A 21,858-nucleotide genomic window follows, 5' to 3' on the forward strand; every position below is an offset into this window, starting at 1 on the left:
CGTGGTGTGTTTACAGTGGAATGAGAATATTTGTGTTCTTGAGATAGAGAGTGTGGGAATTATTGTATATAGCAGAACAACAGAGTCAAGTCTCTGTTATGTAGTGTATACTGTAGGGCCTTATTGGGTGGAGATTTAGAATAAAACACAATACTGGAACTACTCTGTACACTATTGTAAAATATATATATATATTTTTTTCAATTGCTAACATGCATTGGTCAAAACTGAAGTCACACTGTCAAAATTCTTCACACAGTCAGCGAAACAGAAGTGTCTGTGGACCAAACTGTGAATCATTTTAATTCCTTTCACACAAAATGCATTCAATGACCACATTCTCTGAAATTCACAAACTCTTTTCTCATTCATACTCCACCACCTGCTAAACTATATATTTGCAGCACGTTTTCAAATGCTAACACACTGTTTTCAAAACGATTAAAAACACATTCAAAACAGAATGATGGCAAATGTTGTGCATTTCTGCAGTAAACAGACTGAAACATATCGAAAATCTCAGCAGAATATTTAATCATTCCAAACACAGCTGATTGCAGTTTCAGCTGAAAGCCGACCCAAGTGTCCTGTTTTTAGTCTCGTTACCAAACAGACAAAAGACGACGACTTCAGAATGATTTAGTTTGGAGACATGGATCAAGGAAGACAGGTTGGTGGGGGAAAGAAGAGTGGCAGGGAGAGGGAGAATGCGTAGAGGACAAAGGAGAGGAAGACCAAGAGCGGTGGTCACTGATGAGATAAGGGCCACAATTATTGACCATGTTGTTGTCAGGGTTGTCTTCCTCTTCTTCTGAGGAGGAGTAAGGATCGGACCAAAGCGCAGTGTGGTAAGTGTTCATGATGATTTTAATAAAGACAAATGAACACTCGAACAAAACAATAAACAAAACAAAACACCCACAAACCAAAAGTGAAACCCAGGTTACCTAAGTACGATTCTCAATCAGGGACACCAATTGACAGCTGCCTCTGATTGAGAACCATACCAGGCCGAACACAGAAACCAACATAGAAAAACAAACATAGACTGCCCACCCCAACTCACGCCCTGACCATACTAAAACAAAGACAAAAACAAAGGAACTAAGGTCAGAACGTGACAGTTGTAAACCAGGGTCTCTCTTTGAGAGAGGCCGGTTTAAGGGTGCAACCAAATCTGCAGCGTTCAACAGTTGCGTCAATAATAGTACACATTTTCCAGCAAAACAACAGGTGAGATTTGCATCCGTCAATGATAATTTGAACTACATATTACAGTATGTTCGCATTTTTACATGTTCTGACAAGTTGAAATATATTGATTGTTGTGTGTTTTTCAGTGGGATCCAAAGGATCCAAGAGTCCTAGAGAAACATAAAATAAGGATAAAGCACCTGTACCCATTGAGAGAAACGGGGAACGTGTGAAAGAACTCCGGTATCAATATGTCCAGGTAAGAAGTATGTTCAATAACCCAACAGGGTACATACACAGCTATACATAATGTAAAGTACTGTGAAACTGTGGATTTACTGTATTTTAGAGAGTCATGGAGATGGAAGCCAGGCAAACTGCACATACATTCATCTTTGTGGATGAAGCTGGATTCAAACTGGCAAAAACACGCCACAGGAGAAGAAATGTGATTGGACAGAGAGCAACCGTGGATGTCCCAGGCCAGAGAGGAGCTAACATCAATGGGTGCAGAACTGTCCAAGTTTGCTGTTACACAAACCACTCATTGGCCAATACAATACAGAGAGGCTCATTTATTTTCTGGATGAATCATACAATGTGGTTTTCTGGATTCTTGTTTTAGATTCCGTCTCTCACAGTTGAAGTGTACCTATGATAAAAAAAATTACAGACCTCTAAGTGCTTTGTAAGTAGGAAAACCTGCAAAATCGGCAGTGTATCAAAAACTTGTTCTCCCCACTGTATGTAATGCTCACTGTTAGTGTTTTTCAGGTCAGAGTGTTGTGAGTGACAATGTATTCTTTCTGAGTGAGAACTGTTGCCAGTGTTATGGTCAAACGAGCTTATTTTGAGATATGTATGAAGTGTTTTGATTGTTTGAGTGAGTTTTTAGAGGCGAGATTAACTGTTTGGTAAAGATGCATGTTGGTAATGCAGACTGTAAAGAGTTTTGAAAAAGTGGCTTCAAAATTGACCGATGCTTGTTAGCAATTGAATAACACTATAAGTCCCACCATGCAGTAGGCCTATAGTGATCTCAGCTCAGATGTTTAAGTCTAGTAGTGATGAACGTTTGAAGTCCTAAGGAATGAAAGATAAGCCACAATGAACAATGACACGCATGAAGAATACTCACAGGGTTTCCGTCTATCCCTCCACTGCCCTAGAGAACACAAAACATATACATTTTTTACAAATGTTTTATTTAACCAGGTAGGCCAGTTGAGAACAAGTTCTCACAACTGCGACCTGGCCAAGATAAAGCAAAGAAGTTCGACACATATAACAACACAGAGTTACACATGGAATAAACAAACATACAGTCAATAATACAGTGAGTGCAAATGAGGTAAGATAAAGGAGGTAAGGCAATAAATAGGCCATGGTGGCGAAGTAATTACAATATAGCAATTAAACACTGTACAGTACTGTGTCAAAAGTTTAAACACACCTAATCATTCAAGGGTTTTTCTTTATTTTTACTATTCTCTACATTATAGAATAATAGTGAAGACATCAAAACTATGAAATAACACATATGGAATTATATAGTAACCAAAAAAGTGTTTTAGATTTGAGATTCTTTAAAGTAGCCACCCTTTGCCTTGATGACAGCTTTTCATACTCTCAACCAGCTTCATGAGGTAGTCACCTGGAATGCATTTCAAATAACAGGTGTGCCTTGTTAAAGTACATTTCCTTAATTTGTTTGAGCCAATCAGTTGTGTTGTGAAAAGGTAAGGGTGGTATACAGAAGATAGACCTATTTGGTAAAATACCAAATCCGTATTATGGCAAGAACAGCTCAAACAAGCAAAAACAATTTACAATTGCGACCTGGCCAAGATAAAGCAAAGCAGTTCGACACATACAACAACACATAGTTACACATGGAGTAAAACAAATATACAGTCAATAATACAGTAGAAAAATAAGTCTATATACAATGTGTGAGGTGAGACAAGGGAGGTAAAGTAAAAAAAAAGGCCATGGTGGCGAAGTAAATACAATATAGCAAGTAAAACACTGGAATGGTAGATTTTCAGTGGAAGAATGTGCAAAGTAGAAATAAAAATAATGCAAAGGAGCAAAAGAGGTAGTTGTTTGGGCTAAATTATAGATGGGCTATGTACAGGTGCAGTAATCTGTGAGCTGCTCTGACAGTTGGTGCTTAAAGCTAGTGAGGGAGATAAGTGTTTCCAGTTTCAGAGATTTTTGTAGTTCGTTCCAGTCATTGGCAGCAGAGAACTGGAAGGAGAGGCAGCCAGAGAGACATACCTGCTGGAGCGCGTGCTACAGGTGGGTGCTGCTATGGTGACCAGTGAGCTGAGATAAGGGGGGACTTACCTAGCAGGGTCTTGTAGATGACCATGGTGGAATTGCTGCAAAGAAACCACTACTAAAGGACACCAATAAGAAGAAGAGACTTGCTTGGGGCAAAACAAAAACACGAGCAATGCACATTAGAACGGTGGAAATCTGTCCTTTGGTCTGATGAGGCCAAATTTGAGATTGTTGTTTCCAACTACCGTGTCTTTGTGAGACGTAGAGTAGGTGAACGGATCATCTCTGCATGTGGTTCCCACCGTGAATCATGGAGGAGGAGGTGTGATGGTGTGGGAATTCAAGTCACACTTAACCAGCATGGCTACCACAGCATTCTGCAGCAATATGCAATCCCATCAGGTTTGCGCTTAGTGGGACTATCATTTGTTTTTCAACAGGACAATGACCCAAAACACCTCCAGTATGTGTAAGGGCTATTTGGCCAATAAGGAGAGTGATGGAGACGTGCTGCTTCAGATGACCTGGCCTCCACAATCACTCAACTTCAATCCAATTGCGATGGTTTGGGATGAGTTGGACCGCAGAGTGAAGGAAAAGCAGCTAACAAGTGCAGAGCATATGTGGAACTCCTTCAAGAATGTTGGAAAAGCATTCCAAGTGAAGCTGGTTGAGAGAATGCCAAGAGTGTGCAAAGCTGTCATCAAGGCCAAGGTTGGCTACTTTGAAGAATCTCAAATCTCAAATATATTTGGATTTGTTTAACACTTCTTTGGTTACTACATGATTCCATATGTGTACAGCTCCCACAATCTACTTATTATCAATTTCTTTCAAACAATCATCAGTCATTTGTGTCAGTGCAGTACATGTTGAGTGCCCTTCTCTATAAGCATGCTGAAAGTCTGTTGTTCATTTGTTTACAGAGAATTAGAATTGTATCTGGTCAAACTATTTTTGCGTCGGCAGCAAGCTGATTGGTTGGCTGTTAGAACCAGTAAAGGGTGCTTTACCATTCTTGGGTAGCGGAATGACTTTGGCTTTACTCCAGGTCAGAAGAAAAACGTTTTCCTCCAGACGGATTAAAATTATGACAAATAGGAGTGGCAATAAAGTCTGCTACCATCCTCATTAGCTTTCCATTTAAGTTGTCAATACCAGGTGGTTTATCTTTTTTATTTTTTATTTCATTTGTTTAACACTTTTTTGGTTACTACATGATTCCATATTGTGTTATTTCATAGTTTTGATGTCTTGACTATTATTCTACAATGAAGAAAATAGTAAGAATAAAGAAAAACCCTTGAATAAGTAGGTGTCCAAACTGTTGACTGGTACTGTATAAAAACGATTTCTGACCCCAAAAAACATTCATAAAAAACTGCTATTCTAAACCACTGAATGAGGTAACAATACAGCCGTCATCGTGGCCACTGGCTGTGGGCATGAAACCACCTAAATGGGCCATTAAAAGGAGTCAATAGCAGAATTAAAGAGAGAGAACACCAATGGAACTGAACTATTTTAGTGAGAAATACGCCTGCCGAGACAAACCACACAAATGTCTAGGAGTCAGAGTGAACAAATGAATCGGCCGGAACCAGATACTACTGTGATTTGCAATTACAATACAGTTCTGATCAACATGAACAATAGGGGGTGAAGGGGAGGGGATGTTGTGGTAACAAACAGGTTCTTACTGGCTGGCCGTCGTTACCGGGTGTTCCGGGTGTTCCTGCTGGTCCTGTGGGCCCCTGGGGGCCCCTGGGTCCTGGCAATCCCTGAGAGAAGCCTTTGCTAAAGAGACTGTGTGGGCCTGGGGGCCCAGGGGAGCCAGGGGGGCCGGCTGGCCCTGGATCTCCTTGCTCTCCTTTCTGACTGGAAGTCCTTTCTGACTGGAGAGAGAGAGAGAGAGTCACACCATGAGAACATTAAGTGTGGTAGTGTGGTATATCGGCAACTAATGATTTGTTTGATGGCTGGTCAGGTACTATCAATGATATGTATTAACCCTAGATGACTGACAGGGGCGCTGTTTGGAAGCCACTGCACAGCCATCTTGTTACTCCTCCTCCAGTGTAAAACAGATGTTGGAAGATATAGAAATGCATTTATTAATGTCTACATTCATTTTAGACAAGTATATTCTATTACAGACACCTTAATGCAAACTTTTAATTATATTTAGTGACCTGAACATAAAACAAATAATGAAAGAGCATATTCCTTAATAAATACATATTTTTTTTTAGAGAGGACTAATGTTACTGTCCCCATGTAATTTTGTCCTTGAAACCTTTTATTGAAATACTGTAAAAATTCCATTCATTCCTATGGAGTACTGCTTCTTCCGGGCAGTACCAATATGGAGGCCGGTGGCTTCTAAGCCTCTCACTGGGGCGGCAGGGTAGCATAGTGGTTAGAGCTTTGGACTAGTAACTGGAAGGTTGCAAGTTCAAATCACCGAGTACAAATCTGTCGTTCTGCCCCTGAACAGGCAGTTAAACCCACTGTTCCTAGGCCGTCATTGAAAATAAGAATTTGTTCTTAACTGACTTGCCTAGTTAAATAAAGGTAAAATAATAAAATGGTCATTGCATCATCAATCCAGGGTTTATACACATCATTACTATAGAGCAGGTAACACATTATCGGTCTTCAGTTGCATTCTCTTAAATCTGTCAACAACTCATACTTACACTGCTTGGTCTGTAGTTTGCATCCGCAGTCCGACTTGGTCCTGTGGCCAAAGATACAATCTCAATACACACATATATGGCTCTGTGTCTTACCAGGTTTTATCGCCCCCTGGTGGCTCTTTACTTCAACACCACAAGGGATTATAATAATAATAATATATTCATGCAGTGTTATGTACAGTCTATCTCCATGTCTCTCCCTCACATTTCTCACCTCTCTCTACTTTCAACTCCACGTCCTGACCTGAGATCTCATCAGCATCCTCATCGTCACTGGGCGATGCCTCGGTCGGAGGGGCGCGCACGGTTCCTCTGGCGCATGGTTCCTCTGGCTGAGAGGGTAGGCGGAGGTAGGGGGAGGTAGCAGAGAGAGAGGAAGAGAGTGGGGGATGGGGGTCAGATTTAAAAGGATGCATCCTTTGAACATAGAGCTATAGCCAGGTTTGCCAAGTTCTGCAAGATGGGCTTTGTTGCCGCCCTGTGTTTATATGCAGCTGAGCATGAGTCAAGAAAGCTCAACTAGGTCATCCAATGGAATTCAATTAAATGTGCACTATGCAGAAATCGCTCTGCCATTTCCTGGTTGCTAAAATTCTAATAGTTTTCCTAATTTCAGTTTATGTGACAAAACGCAAGTATAGTGTGAAGAATCAGTGTACCATCTAAACCACTGTGAAATATATTTTACATAACCAAAAATATTGTAGTTTCAGCTGTTTGAAGCTGGTGTACAAAACCCAAAGTAAAAGATGCAAAAATGTAACTTAAGAACGAGAAGCATAGAAATAGAGATAATAGAACAGATCATTGAACTTGTTTTCAATGAGAAAATGACATATCTAAGTTGGTCGGGTCGCCCAAAAAATGTATATATTGTAACTTTATTCAATTCAAATGCGTTTTATTTTCCTGAGAGATTGACGGATTGGTTGCAAAGGTTTTTACATGTTTTTCCTAGAAAAGTCTCATTATGGAATGATGGCGTGAAGTTTTATTAACATTTATAAAGCATTGTTGCTAAGGACTTGCATTTCGTATCTAAGCGACCCTAGAATTTGTAATGTTTGGTTAATTTCTTGCCATGATTACTTGTGGCCATATTCTGAAGGTACTTTCAGTCCTCACTGGGCTTCAGATGGTTCAGATGTCTTTTCGTTCTCTCTGGCGGATTGTTACAGAACGTATTATTATTTTTTTAACCTTTATTTAACTCGGCAAGTCAGTTAAGAACACATTTTTATTTTCAATGACGGTGGGTTAACTGCCTGTTCAGGGGCAGAACGACAGAACTGGGAACTGAACTTGCAACCTTCCGGTTACTAGTCCAACGCTCTAACCACTAGGCTACCCTGCCGCCTCTACACTCTAACCACTAGGCTACCCTGCCGCCTCTACACTCTAACCACTAGGCTACCCTGCCACCTCTACACTCTAACCACTAGGCTACCCTGCCACCTCTACACTCTAACCACTAGGCTACCCTGCCACCTCTACACTCTAACCACTAGGCTACCCTGCCGCCTCTACACTCTAACCACTAGGCTACCCTGCCACCTCTACACTCTAACCACTAGGCTACCCTGCCACCTCTACACTCTAACCACTAGGCTACCCTGCCACCTCTACACTCTAACCACTAGGCTACCCTGCCACCTCTACACTCTAACCACTAGGCTACCCTGCCACCTCTACACTCTAACCACTAGGCTACCCTGCCACCTCTACACTCTAACCACTAGGCTACCCTGCCACCTCTACACTCTAACCACTAGGCTACCCTGCCACCTCTACACTCTAACCACTAGGCTACCCTGCCACCTCTACACTCTAACCACTAGGCTACCCTGCCACCTCTACACTCTAACCACTAGGCTACCCTGCCACCTCTACACTCTAACCACTAGGCTACCCTGCCGCCTCTACACTCTAACCACTAGGCTACCCTGCCACTTCTACACTCTAACCACTAGGCTACCCTGCCACCTCTACACTCTAACCACTAGGCTACCCTGCCACCTCTACACTCTAACCACTAGGCTACCCTGCCACCTCTACACTCTAACCACTAGGCTACCCTGCCACCTCTACACTCTAACCACTAGGCTACCCTGCCACCTCTACACTCTAACCACTAGGCTACCCTGCCACCTCTACACTCTAACCACTAGGCTACCCTGCCACCTCTACACTCTAACCACTAGGCTACCCTGCCACCTCTACACTCTAACCACTAGGCTACCCTGCCACCTCTACACTCTAACCACTAGGCTACCCTGCCACCTCTACACTCTAACCACTAGGCTACCCTGCCGCCTCTACACTCTAACCACTAGGCTACCCTGCCACCTCTACACTCTAACCACTAGGCTACCCTGCCACCTCTACACTCTAACCACTAGAATCTTGAGATTCTGAACCAAAGGCTTGATAATGTTTGCCATCGACACCATTGCAAAGTTTGTGCACGTGATTCTTCACCATTAGTGGAGATAAGAGCGAAAGTGAGTATGGTTTTGATGTAGTTGATCTCTCCCATGTCTCTGCAGGAGTTTTACAGATCTGTTGCAGATTCATTCCCATTAAGATTAACGTCACTTTTATTGGCCAACCAAAAGTTGACTTCCACTTTTTAACCCAACCCCTCCGAAAGAGGAGTGGCAATAAAGTCTGCTAGTGATGTAGATATGAAGCAGAGTAAAGCTTAAAGGATGTTAGCTACAGATACACACTGGATTAAACCTATCATACAGGACATACACATACATATAGAGGTTTAGAGAGGCGCCCCGGGAGCTGTTGTTTTGCGGGGTTAAGTGCCATGCTCAAGGGCACAACGGCAGGCAGTGGCATCTAGGCTTTGATTCCAGCAAGCCTCCGGTTGTTTGATCCCACCAGATTTTTCCCCATTGGACCCGGAATTCTAAGTGGCTCGCCTCTCTAACTGCTAGGATACCTGATATCACGAGAGAGAATTACAGGACTGTGGTTGAAAAGAAGGATGCTCTGAATGTGGATATTTGCTTAATGAGTTTCAGGACAGAAAGAAGCTCTGGGAAAAGCATGAGAGACAAGCTGGTGCAGACGTTCAGGTGTGTGGATAGAATACAGTGCCACATTGAGAAGGATGGAAGTCCTCAAGAAGAAACTGGCTCACAAGAATATCCTGAAGCACACGCAGATGGATATCCTGAAGCACACGCAGATGGATATCCTGAAGCACACGCAGATGGATATCCTGAAGCACACGCAGATGGATATCCTGAAGCACATGCAGATGGATATCCTGAAGCACATGCAGATGGATATCCTGAAGCACACGCAGATGGAAATCCTGAAGCACACGCAGATGGATATCCTGAAGCACATGCAGATGGATATCCTGAAGCACACGCAGATGGATATCCTGAAGCACATGCAGATGGATATCCTGAAGCACATGCAGATGGATATCCTGAAGCACACGCAGATGGATATCCTGAAGCACACGCAGATGGATATCCTGAAGCACACGCAGATGGATATCCTGAAGCACATACAGATGCAGACCCAGAAGATGGAAGCTGATGTGCAGAGGCTTCAAAGGCAGATGGCCAGAAAACTGGAGGTAATTTACACTATTTAGCATATTATGTATGTCATGTATGTACTCAGGTATGTCAAGGTAAATATTCAGGGAAATACTCTATGTCCAGGTAAGTGTGTTCAGGTAAGTGTGTTCAGGTAAGTGTGTCTAGGTAAGTCAAATCAAATCAAATGTATTTATAAAGCCCTTCGTACATCAGCTGATATCTCAAAGTGCTGTACAGAAACCCAGCCTAAAACCCCAAACAGCAAGCAATGCAGGTAAGTATGTTCAGGTAAGTATTCAAATACGTATTCAGGTAGGTTTTCAGATAAGTATGTCCATGGAAGTAAGTACCAGAGAATCTTGTTTATCATGGTCTGAATGCCCTTTAAGTGCCTTTTGGCAAATTCCAAGCGGGCTGTCATGTGCCTTTTACTGAGGAGTGGCTTCCGTCTGGCCTCTCCACCATGAAGGCCTGATTGATGGAGTGCTGCAGAGATGGTTGTCCTTCTGGAAGGGTCTCCCTTCTCCACAGAAGAACTCTGGAGCTCTGTAAGAGTGACCATCAGGTTCTTGGTCACCTCCCTGACCAAGGCTCTTCTCCCCCCCGATTGCTCAGTTTGGCCGGGCAGCCAGCTCTAAGAAGAGTCTCGGTGGTTCCAAATTTCTTCCATTTAAGAGTGATGGAGGCCACTGTGTTCTTGGACCTGCAGAATTCTTTTGGTACCCTTCCCCAGATCTGTGCCTCGACACTATCCTGTCTCGGAGCTCTACGAACAATTCCTTCGAAGGCATGACTTGGTTTTTTCTCTGACAAGCACTGTCAACTGTGGAACCTTTATATAGACAGGTGTGTGCTTTTCCAAATCATGTCCAATCAATTGAATTTACCACAGGTGGACTCCAATCAAGTTGTAGAAACATCTCAAGGATGATCAATGGAAACAGGATGTACCTGAGCTCAATTTTGAGTCTCACAGCAAAGGGTCTGAACACTTATGTAAATAAGGAATTTCTGTTTTTTTAAATATATATACATTTGCTAACATTTCTAAAAATCAGTTTATGTGGTATCGTGTGTAGATTGATGAGGGGAAAAATTATTTAATTCATTTTAGCTGTAATGTAACAACATGTGGAAAAAGGGAAGGGGTCTGAATACTTTCCAAATGCACTGTTAGTGTGTCCGTGTGTGTGTGTGTGTGTGTGTGTGTGTGTGTGTGTGTGTGTGTGTGTGTGTGTGTGTGCGTGCGTGCGTGCGTGCGTGCGTGCGTGCGCGCTGACAGACTAGCAGAAGTGCTAAAAGCTATGCAGGAAGAGGCTGGGACCAGTTCCACGAACACACTGGGAATGGTCCTAAATCATCCCCTGCCTCAGCACATGCCCTGCTCCCGGATTAAGCTTCTCTGGTATACAGATCTAGGATCTGTTTTCCCTCCCCAAATCCTAACTTTCACCATTAGGGAGAAAACAAACAGACCCTAAATCAGTGATTTGGACTTCATCCTATTACCCAGGGTGTGTGGGTTGTGGAGTAGTTGTCCAAATCACTGATTTAGGGTCTGTTTGTTTTCTCTCTCCCTAATGGTGAACGTGGAAGCCATCCTGGAACAGAGAGGTTTAGCAGTCAAATCCCCTTTCCTGAGTCTACCCCAACGCCAGCTACAACAGAGGACACAAACAAGCTGGGTGTAGGAACAGCCTCAAGGAAAAGTAAGGATGACGACAGAGTAGACCACGAACATACAATTAGGCTAATGGTCACAGATTTGATCAGAACAGATTTTTTTTTTAAACACAGATCTCAGAGTTTTCATGGTTGTTGAACTTTTACTATTCATTAAATATGACCTTAGTCACCTTGGACAACGAAAAACAGTATGTATTCCTTTTTATCAAATTCACAAAACAGAGCTTTTAGAGAAAGAGGCTTCCTTTGAGGGTTCAGCTTTGATTCGGAGCACCTGGATTAAATCTAAGCAATAGCAGTTAAACGATCATACAGCTGGACACTGAGCGAGAGAGGGTGAGAGAGAGAGGGTGAGAGAGAGCAAGAGAGTGGAAGAGAGAGAGCAAGACAGAGTGGAAAGAGAGAGAGCAAGAGAGAGTGGAAAGAGAGAGAGGGTGAGAGAGAGAGCGAGAGAGTAGAAGAGAGAGAGGGACAGAGAGTAGAAGAGAGAGAGGGCGAGAGAGAGGGACAGAGAGTGGAAAGAGAGAGAGCAAGAGAGAATGGAAAGAGAGAGAGCAAGAGAGAGTGGAAGAGAGAGAGGGAGAGAGAGTGGAAGAGAGAGAGGGAGAGAGAGTGGAAGAGAGAGAGGGAGAGAGAGTGGAAGAGAGAGAGGGAGAGAGTGGAAGAGAGAGAGGGCGAGAGAGAGAGAGCAAGACAGCGTGGAAGAGAGAGAGAGCAAGACAGAGTGGAAAGAGAGAGAGCAAGAGAGAGTGGAAAGAGAGACAGCAAGAGAGAGTGTAAGAGAGAGAGGGAGAGAGAGTGTAAGAGAGAGAGGGAGAGAGAGTGGAAGAGAGAGAGGGAGAGAGAGTGGAAGAGCGAGAGCAAGAGAGTGGAAGAGAGAGAGGGAGAGAGAGTGGAAGATGGAGAGGGCAAGAGGGAGAGAGTGGAAGAGAGAGAGTGGAAGAGAGTGGAAGAGAGAGAGGGAGAGAGAGTGGAAGAGGGAGAGGGCAAGAGAGAGAGGGAGAGAGTGGAAGAGAGAGAGGGCGAGAGAGAGTGGAAGAGAGAGAGCGAGAGAGAGAGAGGGCGAGAGAGAGCGAGAGAGAGAGAGGGCGAGAGAGAGAACAAGAGAGAGTGGAAGAGAGAGGGTGAGAGAGAGCGAGAGAGAGAAAAAGAGCGAGGGCGAGAGAGAGAGGGAGAGAGAGTGGAAGAGAGCGAGGGCGAGAGAGAGTGGAAGAGAGCGAGGGCGAGAGAGAGTGGAAGAGAGAGATAGGGTGAGAGAGAGAAGGTGAGAAAGAGGGTGAGCGAGAGAAGGTGAGAAAGAGGGTGAGAGAGAGGGAGAGGGTGAGAGAGAGTGGAAGAGAGGGTGAGAGAGAGAGGGCGAGCGAGAGAGGGAGAGGGTGAGAGTGGAAGAGAGGGTGAGAGAGAGAAGGTGAGAAAGAGGGTGAGAAAGAGAATGTGAGAGAGAGAGGGAGCGGATGAGAGAGAGTGGAAGAGAGGGTGAGAGAGAGAGGGTGAGCGAGAGAGAAGGTGAGCGAGAGAAAGAGATAAGTAGTAACCCTGAGTGTGTAGCCAAACTCAGCGTTTCCCAAACTCAGTCCTGGGTCCTCCCCCCCTCCTGGGTGCACGTTTTGTGTTTTGGCCCTAGCACTACACAGCTGACTAAGATAACCAACTCAGCAACAAGCTTTGATTATTTTAATCAGCTGTCATGACGTTGGCCTTTTGGTGAGGTTTATGACCCCGATAAATACCTTTCCTCTCTCTCTAATCTACAGAGTGATTCTTGGAAAGCCCTTTGTTAACATAGAGAGTCTGGTAACATAAAAGGGTGGGGACCAGAACCATATTTCAGTAATCCAACCAGTTAAAAATATTCATTGGTACTTAAAGAATATGATATCAGATCAGTTGTAATCTGAGACATTATTACTGATGATAGGATGACATAAACTCTATCTTGGAAAGTCTACACATTCTAGTTATGAGATTCACATGGAATTGTTGTGCAATTTAAATGTTTAAATATGAAACTATTTCTGAAAATATTAAATGTAATTTTAGCTTCTAAATGAGAGAATTGGTTTTCATAAGTGAACTAGGCTCAACTCAGTGGCCCCGCCCAAGTGAACAGACATTGGTTGTAAACTATGAAAAATGTCCTTCTCTCCCCACTAGATAAGCCCGTGTTAACGAAATTAACATTTGTATTCCCGAGGACGTGATGACGATGGTCCATACGTTAAAAGGGCTAATATCAAACTACAGAACTAAGCCAACTTCAGCGTGAGCTTAAAGTATGGCAACTTGGTATGAACTTTGAACTCTTATTCACTAAAGAAGGGATACCTCCTAGCCGTTGAGTGAGCAGCAGCAGCTGTAAATGTGGGCTAGGAAAGGACGGACAAAGTATCGACGACAGTACTACACCGTATCCACTCTACCACCAGACATTCTTCAGAGGACAGGAAAATCTCTGTTGGGCAACACGGCCTTCCATCTATGACTAACCTATTGAAGCACGGCTCAGAGTAAATATTTCTTGCATTTTCCTTTTCCAAATGGGTGGTTATTTAGAATGCATAAGAGTCTGTATTTACGATAGCATAGCTTTACAAAGTCAGATCAGAGACCAAATTCCTTTGTTCCTCAGTCTTCCCACACTTTCATTCAAAACTCAACCCCCTTTCTTTATGTAACCAGCCGTCATATCGGTTCTGTCCACAAGGGACGTTTTCTTTTATGACATAATGTACTCAATGTATGACCCATCCTGTGTATATGTAATCCTGTGTGATTGTTTAGGTATTTAGTAAATAAATAAACCAAATTTTGTATTGCTGATTCAACTTGTTAGCCAGGGTTCGTGAAGATAACCAAGAATACTACGATGTTCAGATGAGACTGAATAAGGTGACGATTAATAATTGACTGCTGAGGTAAAAGAAGAGATTATTCGGAAGATCACAGCTCTATGAAAAAAAATATTTCGCCCGACTTTCTAGTTAATTACATTTACATGATTAGTTCAAACAGGTGATATTAATTACAGAGAAAATATTTTATAGAATAGCATGTCATATCACTTAATCCGGCATAGCCAAAGACACGACACAGCTGTGTAGTGTTAGGACAAAACCCCAAATGTGCACACTGTGTGGTCTCTCCCACTGAAACACTTTATCTCATCACTGTCTTTTCAGATGATATCCAATCCCTGGTAATGGGAGAGAAAAGCTCAAGGGAAACTGGAAGGAAAACTCAGCCAAGCATCAGCAGCTGTTTTGATGTTAAGCAGTGTGCTTGGTGTCCATGTGTCAGTTGAAGGAAGATGGAAGGCAGTGTTCAAGAGAAAGTTATGGTGCCAATCTTGCTTATATCTGGGATTGAGGCCTGCGGTTTTAGTCTGGTGCCATCCTTGTAAATAATGCAGGATCTCCACAAATAGCATGGGATATGTCAACGTTAGTTTACTTTTGAGGCATGAAATGTAATATCAAGACATCTCTCTCCAAACGGGCAGAGGGAGGAAGAAGAGGACCGGCTGGGCAGAGGGAGGAAGAAGAGGAGTGGTTGGTCAGGGGGAGGAAGAAGAGGAGTGGTTGGGCAGGGGGAGGAAGAAGGAGTGGTTGGGCAGGGGGAGGCAGAAGAGTAGTGGTTGGGCAGGGGGAGGAAGAAGAGGAGTGGCTGGGCAGGGGGAGGAAGAAGAGGAGTGGTTGGGCAGGGGGAGGAAGAAGAGGAGTGGTTGGGCAGGGGGAAGAAGAAGAGGAGTGGTTGGGCAGGGGGAGGAAGAAGAGGAGTGGTTGGGCAGGGGGAAGAAGAAGAGGAGTGGTTGGGCAGGGGGAGGAAGAAGAGGAGTGGCTGGGCAGGGGGAGGAAGAAGAGGAGTGGCTGGGCAGGGGGAGGAAGAAGAGGAGTGGTTGGGCAGGGGGAAGAAGAAGAGGAGTGGTTGGGCAGGGGGAGGAAGAAGAGGAGTGGCTGGGCACACATCACAACTGCTGCTTCCAGACTCTTGATATATGGCTCAGTTTACACAACTAATAAAAGGTACTAATGTAACTAAGTCCTCTGCCAGTTACAGTGGAAAAACCTATGTGTTCTTGTCTAAACGGCTGTGTGTGTGGGGGGGGGGGGCACAGATCCTTCAATGTGTCAGAAAGCAGTTAACTATTCAGAGGAGGATATATGCTTTCCTCTCAGACATGGTCCAAGAAGGTCAGACCAGATCTGGTTGAGCTAACAGCGTTTCTCAGATAGGAGAAGCTGGCTGGAGGAAACAGAATGGCATATCTTCACGTCTCCCATCAAACTGGTCCCGTTAACTTGAATTGTCTGGATGTGCTGTAGATACCCCTACTGTGTTAGGAGGAGGGGGTTAGAAGGTGTACATGTTGATGACGTATGACGACGTAATGATCATGTATGGGGGCGGCAGGTAGCCTAGAGTGTTGGGCCTGTAACCGAAAGGTTGCTAGATTGAATCCCTGAGCTGACAAGGTAAAAATCTGTCGTTCTGCCCCTGAACAAGGCAGTTAACCCAGTAGGCCGTCATTGTCATTTGTTCTTTTTAATTTTTGTAAAAATGTTAAATGTCGTAAACCCTGTGGGTTTATGAAAGTGTGATAGAATATGTGTGTACAGGGTTGGGTCTGAGTGTTTTCAGTCACTCACCACGGTGTACTCTCTCTCCTCCACTACCTTCTTCACTTCATCCATACTTTCTGTGTCGTCGAAGGAGTCGTCTCCACTCCCATAGCCAGATGCCTGAAAGAGCGTAACAATGGAAGCGCTATAGTAGCAACCTTGTATTTTCATTACATAACGCTTAAGTTATGACATTGGAATCTCACTAATAGTTTTACATATTCAATAGGCAGTGAGGAAGAATAGTCTAGATGCTTCTATCACAAGCAAATTGTCTAATGCTTTTCCAAGTATTTAAACAAAATATATATATATTAAACCTTTATTTAACAAGGCAAGTCAGTTAAGAACAAATTCTTATTTTACAAGTAGCAATAACTTATGCTTAAAAACGTAGCTAAAACCAGAGAAAATAATTAACTAAATCATGAAAAAAACAACTGGAGTTCAGTGCTGTTTTCACCAGAAAGCGAATTAATCTTTCAACACACAACCCTGCGATGTCCTCTAACCACCACTAGAGGGGCTGATGGTCCCATTCATCATCAGCATGTCAGGTTTCAGGATGGAGTAAGGTAGAAGTTCAGCACATTACCACTGATGTAGGGTCAGATTTGACATTTTCATCATGGTTGAAATCTGATCCGAGATCAGTGCTTAGAGGTCCATGTACAGTGTCCGCTAGATAGTCTCTCCTGGCATCCTTTCCTTTATGATAACTAATCTGAAAATACTTGATAGTTGATAGCTGTATGGTGGAAACCTAGCGAGTCCCACCCAGTCCTATACCCAGTCCTACCTTGTCCTACCCAGTCCCACCCAGTCCCATCCAGCCATACCCAGTCCCATCCAGTCCCACCTTGTCCTACTCAGTCCCACCCAGTCCCACCCAGTCCCATCCAGTCCCACCTTGTCCTACTCAGTCCCACCCAGTCCCATCCAGCCATACCCAGTCCCACCCAGTCCTACCTTGTCCCACCCAGTCCCATCCAGCCATACCCAGTCCCACCTTGTCCTACCCAGTCCCATCCAGTCCCACCTTGTCCTACCCAGTCCCACCCTGACCTACCCAGTCCCACCCTGACCTACCCAGTCCTACCTATTAGGGCTAAAGTGAAAATAAGGTCAGATGTAGTATTGGGAAACACTCACATAGGGGTCGTCCTCTTCACACAGGTCATCTTGGGCTGTGGGGTATCCCTTCAGAACCAGCTGCTGGATACAACCCTGGGGAGAGAGAGAGAGGTTAAGGCACATTAACACTAGTATACACACTCACAGTACCCTGGGGGGGGTTAAGGAACATTAAATCTATTAAACACACTCACAATAAATGCATGTCCTGATTTGATTTGCCAGCTCAAATCAAATCAACACAACCTTTTAGTGAAATGGAAATATCTCATTTACGGCGAACAGGAACCTCAATCTGGTAACAGGTACCTCAACCTGGTAACAGGTACCTCAATCTGGTAACAGGTACCTCAATCTGGTAACAGGTACCTCAATCTGGTAACAGGTACCTCAATCTGGTAACAGGTACCTCAATCTGGTAACAGGTTCCTCAACCTGGTAACAGGTACCTCAATCTGGTAACAGGTACCTCAATCTGGTAACAGGTGCCTCAATCTGGTAACAGGTACCTCAATCTGACAAAAACTCTTCAAGACAGCAGCCTTTAAACCGCTATAACAGAACATAGATCTCACTAACAATGACTGTCAGGAGGGTCGAATGGCACATGGCATGTTTGACTAATCTGTTTATGGGTCTATCCAGAGGACAAACACCTGTTTTCAATCCAACAAAGTGGAGAGGAGAGAGGAGGAGGGGAGGGAGAAGACAGAAGGGGAGAGGAGGGAGAAGAGAGGCTCAGTAAACTAAATAAAGTCCATCTGATGCTGTAAAGAGAGGTTGAAGGTAAACAGGAAATGTTTCCGTGCAACAGCTCTGATTCCATCAAAGTTTTATGAGCTTTTCTGAGATCAATATTATTATTTGGTCATTTTTACCCCCTTTTTTTCTCCCCAATTGGTAGTTACAGTCTTGTCCCATCACTGCAACTCCCGTACGAAATTATAGTATTTTATCCTGAGGTGCTTTCAGGAGTGCCACTGCTGTTGCGTCTGTTTGTTAGTGTTCCTCACAGGGGAAGAAACAGGATATCAGATTCCAACACAAACACACTATCAGCTGGAGGCCTCACTGCCTCCAACACACATTGACAGAGAGAGAGAGAGAGCGAGAGAGAGAGAGAGAGGGGGGGGGTCGAGGGGGGAGGGAGAAAGAGAGTGGCAGAGACCAAAACAAAGTCAGACAGACATTAATGAGAGAGAGAGAGGAGGGAGAAAGAGAGTGGCAGAGACCAAAACAAAGTCAGACAGACATTAATGAGAGAGAGAGAGAGAAGCGAGAAAGAGAGTGGCAGAGGAAAGAAAGAGGGGTAATGAACACAAAGAGTGACATTTTGATTTTCCCCTGACCAGCGAGAGGTCTGTTTTGATCCAGGGTGGTGAGAAAGAGACAGGCTGGTGCTGGTTGAAACTGGCGGGGAGAACAGAGAGTTTCCTGCTCCTCCAGACTAAGGTAACTATATTTCACTGAAAATACCAACCCATTTGCTCCAATGAAACTTTATGGGTGGGAAACAGCTGCTTGGCAATAGCTTTTTGGTGCTCTTAAAAACTGAGGCAGGCAATACTTTATTAGTTAATCCATTCTGTTTAGAACAATACAACATCTAAGTAGTGGTGGTAGGGTGTAGAGCTCTGCTACTTGCTCGACTGGCCCCAATATTGTACATCGGGGTTAAAGGCCAGGTAGAGTGTGGGCAGGGCTCGGGCTTCACTAAATTGATCACTAACAATTTGACCCTGAGCCATTTGCTCGTCCTCTGCTGCGCAGTAGAGTCATATCTGACTAAAATCATAACATGGTGTCAGAAGTGCTTCAATCTCGTCAAATATAAGACAGGATCATTTAAAAGAAAATAATAATGTTCCTTGAGTTTCGAGTGGCAAAAGTAGCTAACAGCTCTCTCACATCTCTCCGTTGCTATGGATACTCACAGACTCAGAGCGCCATGTGCAGAGCTCATGCAGAGTGAACAGTGTGAAGGGAGTGAGTGACAGACAGAGAGGAGGAGCTAATGGATTTACTAATGGAGGAGGTTATTTCTGATTTCGGGCAGGGCCAGGCAGGGCGGGGCCGGGCGGGGCAGGGCCGGGCCGGGCAGGGCAGGGCGGGGCCGGGCGGGGCGTGGCCAGGTGGGGCCGGGCAGGGCGGGGCAGAAGCAATCAAGCCTGGGTAGGGTAGGGCCTGAACATAACGATCACAGGTAGGGCTCGATTCATCCCTATGCAGGGCTCTAGTAGGGTGGAGTGGAAGTAGCATTTTGGGTGAAATATACTACAGTGTAATGCCTAGGCTTTAGGTCAATAGGATAACACTGCCTTGTAGCTCGCAGAAAACCTGAGTTCAAACCCCAGTGAGTCACACATACATAGTGTGACTGAAAACTAGTTAAAGCCAAATTCCACCCGAAGATGCTCTTTTAGTATTTGTTTCATTAGTCGATTGTTGACAAACTTCCAAAAATGTTTTGCTTGTCAGGAGAGGATGAAAACCAGAGGTTTTATCAGCCCTGCATGACAATGACTGGGTAGCCCTGGAACACCAGGTGAGTGCAATTAAATACCAGGTAGAAAACAAAAAACTGAAGTGTTTAGGCCCTCCAGGACAATGACTGGGTAGTCCTGGAACACCAGGTGAGTGCAATTAAATACCAGGTAGAAAACAAAAAACTGAAGTGTTTAGGCCCTCCAGGACAATTACTGGGTAGTCCTGGAACACCAGGTGAGTGCAATTAAATACCAGGTAGAAAACAAAAAACTGAAGTGTTTAGGCCCTCCAGGTCTAGGACTGGGTAGCCCTGGAACACCAGGTGAGTGCAATTAAATACCAGGTAGAAAACAAAAAACTGATGTGTTTAGGCCCTCCAGGACAATGACTGGGTAGTCCTCGGAACACCAGGTGAGTGCAATTAAATACCAGGTAGAAAACAAAAAACTGAAGTGTTTAGGCCCTCCAGGACAATTACTGGGTAGTCCTGGAACACCAGGTGAGTGCAATTAAATACCAGGTAGAAAACAAAAAACTGAAGTGTTTAGGCCCTCCAGGACCAGGACTGGTTTAGATGAAGAGAAAATGGACAAATGCACCTCTCGGGCTGAGGTGAAGGTGTTGAAGTATTGTTGGATTATTTAAGATATTCTTTGAAGAAGTAGGGTTTCAGACATTTACAAAAGATGGGCAGGAACTCAGCTGCCCTAGCTTCAGGGGGAAGCTGGTCCTACCATTGGGGTGCCAGGACTGGGCTGAGCAGATCCTGACCCCCCCCCCCCCCCCCCCCCCCACACACACACACACAAACAACACAACAAAAACCCGTCAACTCACCACAAACCTGTCCAGCCCCGTACCACCTGCGTTGCCCACGAAGATGCCCGAGCTGGCCTCGAAGGTGAGGGGCTCCGGACTCCTATGGAAGGCCACACGGTGGTACTCCTCACAGTCCATGTAGAGACGCACCTCTGTCCCCTGCACCGTCAGCGTGAAGCGGGCCCACCTCCCCGTCAGGTCAGCCAGTTTGAAGCTCGCAGCCTCCTGGGTGCTCCCGACCCCCGGGTCAGTGTAGTAAAGGAGCACCTGCTGAGACCCGTCCTCCACGGGGCTCAACGCCACGCCCAGCTGCACCACCCGTTGGTAGGCGTCGGTGATGGCGAATAGGACCCCGCCGTGCCGCGTGGTGGGCTTGGCGGTGACGATCACGGTGAAGTCCCGGTAGAAGGGGTCAGGGATGAAGGACTTTGTGAGCCGGCCCACGTTGGCATCGGGCCCGAAACGGTAGGCCGGATAGCCCTCAAAGCCCGTGACGAAGGAGACGGAGGGGGGGAGAGGAACGCCGATCAGCTCTGTCAGGTCCATCTGGCCCTGGGAACCCCCCTCTGAAACACAAAGAAATACCATTAGATCACATAAATAGTGAATTAATACATAGGAAGACTTGATGAAGTGTCTATTCATGATTAATTCATCATGACTGTTTTTATTGATTAGAAACTGGTCTGAAAATTCACTGCACAGACTATTTTATTATTTATTATTTAACTAGGCAAGCCAGTTAAGAACAAATATGTTATTTACAACGACAGCCTACCAAGGAACAGTGGGTTAACTGCCTTGTTCAGGGGCAGAATGACAGATTTTTACCTTGTCAGCTCAGGGATTTGATCCAGCAACCTATCGGTTACTGTAACCAAAATCCCTGAGCTGACAAGGTAAAAATCTGTCAGGCTACCTGCCGCCCAACCTACTCCCTTCTCTCTGGCAAGTCATGCATGCTTTTATTTCCCACAATTACTTTCCCCTTCAATGGACTCACGTTAAAGAAAAAGGATTGCAATTCTACCCCAGAATCAAGAAGATGACTACACTCACACACACCACACATGGTCCACGTTAGGAGGGAGAACCCGTGGATCAATCGTTCGTTTTGTGCTCCTGTAAAAGCACTGCTCCTGTAAAATGGCCTTAGCAAGCTAGGCTATCCCACACCGCTAGGCTAGCTCACACCGCTAGGTTAGCCCACACGGCTAGGCTAGCCCACACGGCTAGGCTAGCCCACACTGCTAGGCTAGCTCACACTGCTACTGCTAGCTAACACCGCTAGGCTAGCTCACACCGCTATGCTAGCTCACACCGCTAGGCTAGCTCACACTGCTAGGCTAGCCCACACTGCTAGGC

General features: G+C 44.8%; 1 protein-coding gene across 6 annotated transcripts in view; it reads right to left on the minus strand.

The window, feature by feature from the left end:
* Positions 1 to 21,858, minus strand: part of LOC110536542 (uncharacterized) — a 99,458-nt gene that overhangs the window by 36,329 nt on the left and 41,271 nt on the right. For all 6 annotated transcript variants that reach the window (XR_005034542.2, XR_016484336.1, XR_016484334.1 and 3 more), the window contains exons 3-9: positions 20,512 to 21,059; positions 17,206 to 17,280; positions 16,081 to 16,173; positions 6,394 to 6,511; positions 6,180 to 6,220; positions 5,181 to 5,375; positions 2,333 to 2,359 (exon numbers count right to left, since the gene is read on the minus strand). Coding sequence is in view for 3 of the 6 variants with exons in the window: in XM_036934756.2 (XP_036790651.2) it covers positions 2,333 to 2,359; positions 5,181 to 5,375; positions 6,180 to 6,220; positions 6,394 to 6,511; positions 16,081 to 16,173; positions 17,206 to 17,280; positions 20,512 to 21,059 (1,097 nt within the window). In the remaining 3 variants the exon portion in view is untranslated. The remainder of the gene's footprint in view (positions 1 to 2,332; positions 2,360 to 5,180; positions 5,376 to 6,179; positions 6,221 to 6,393; positions 6,512 to 16,080; positions 16,174 to 17,205; positions 17,281 to 20,511; positions 21,060 to 21,858) is intronic.

Source organism: Oncorhynchus mykiss, chromosome 11 (genome assembly GCF_057628025.1).
Source record: "Oncorhynchus mykiss isolate SJ-2025 chromosome 11, ASM5762802v1, whole genome shotgun sequence".
In the NCBI taxonomy this organism is placed as follows: domain Eukaryota; kingdom Metazoa; phylum Chordata; class Actinopteri; order Salmoniformes; family Salmonidae; genus Oncorhynchus; species Oncorhynchus mykiss.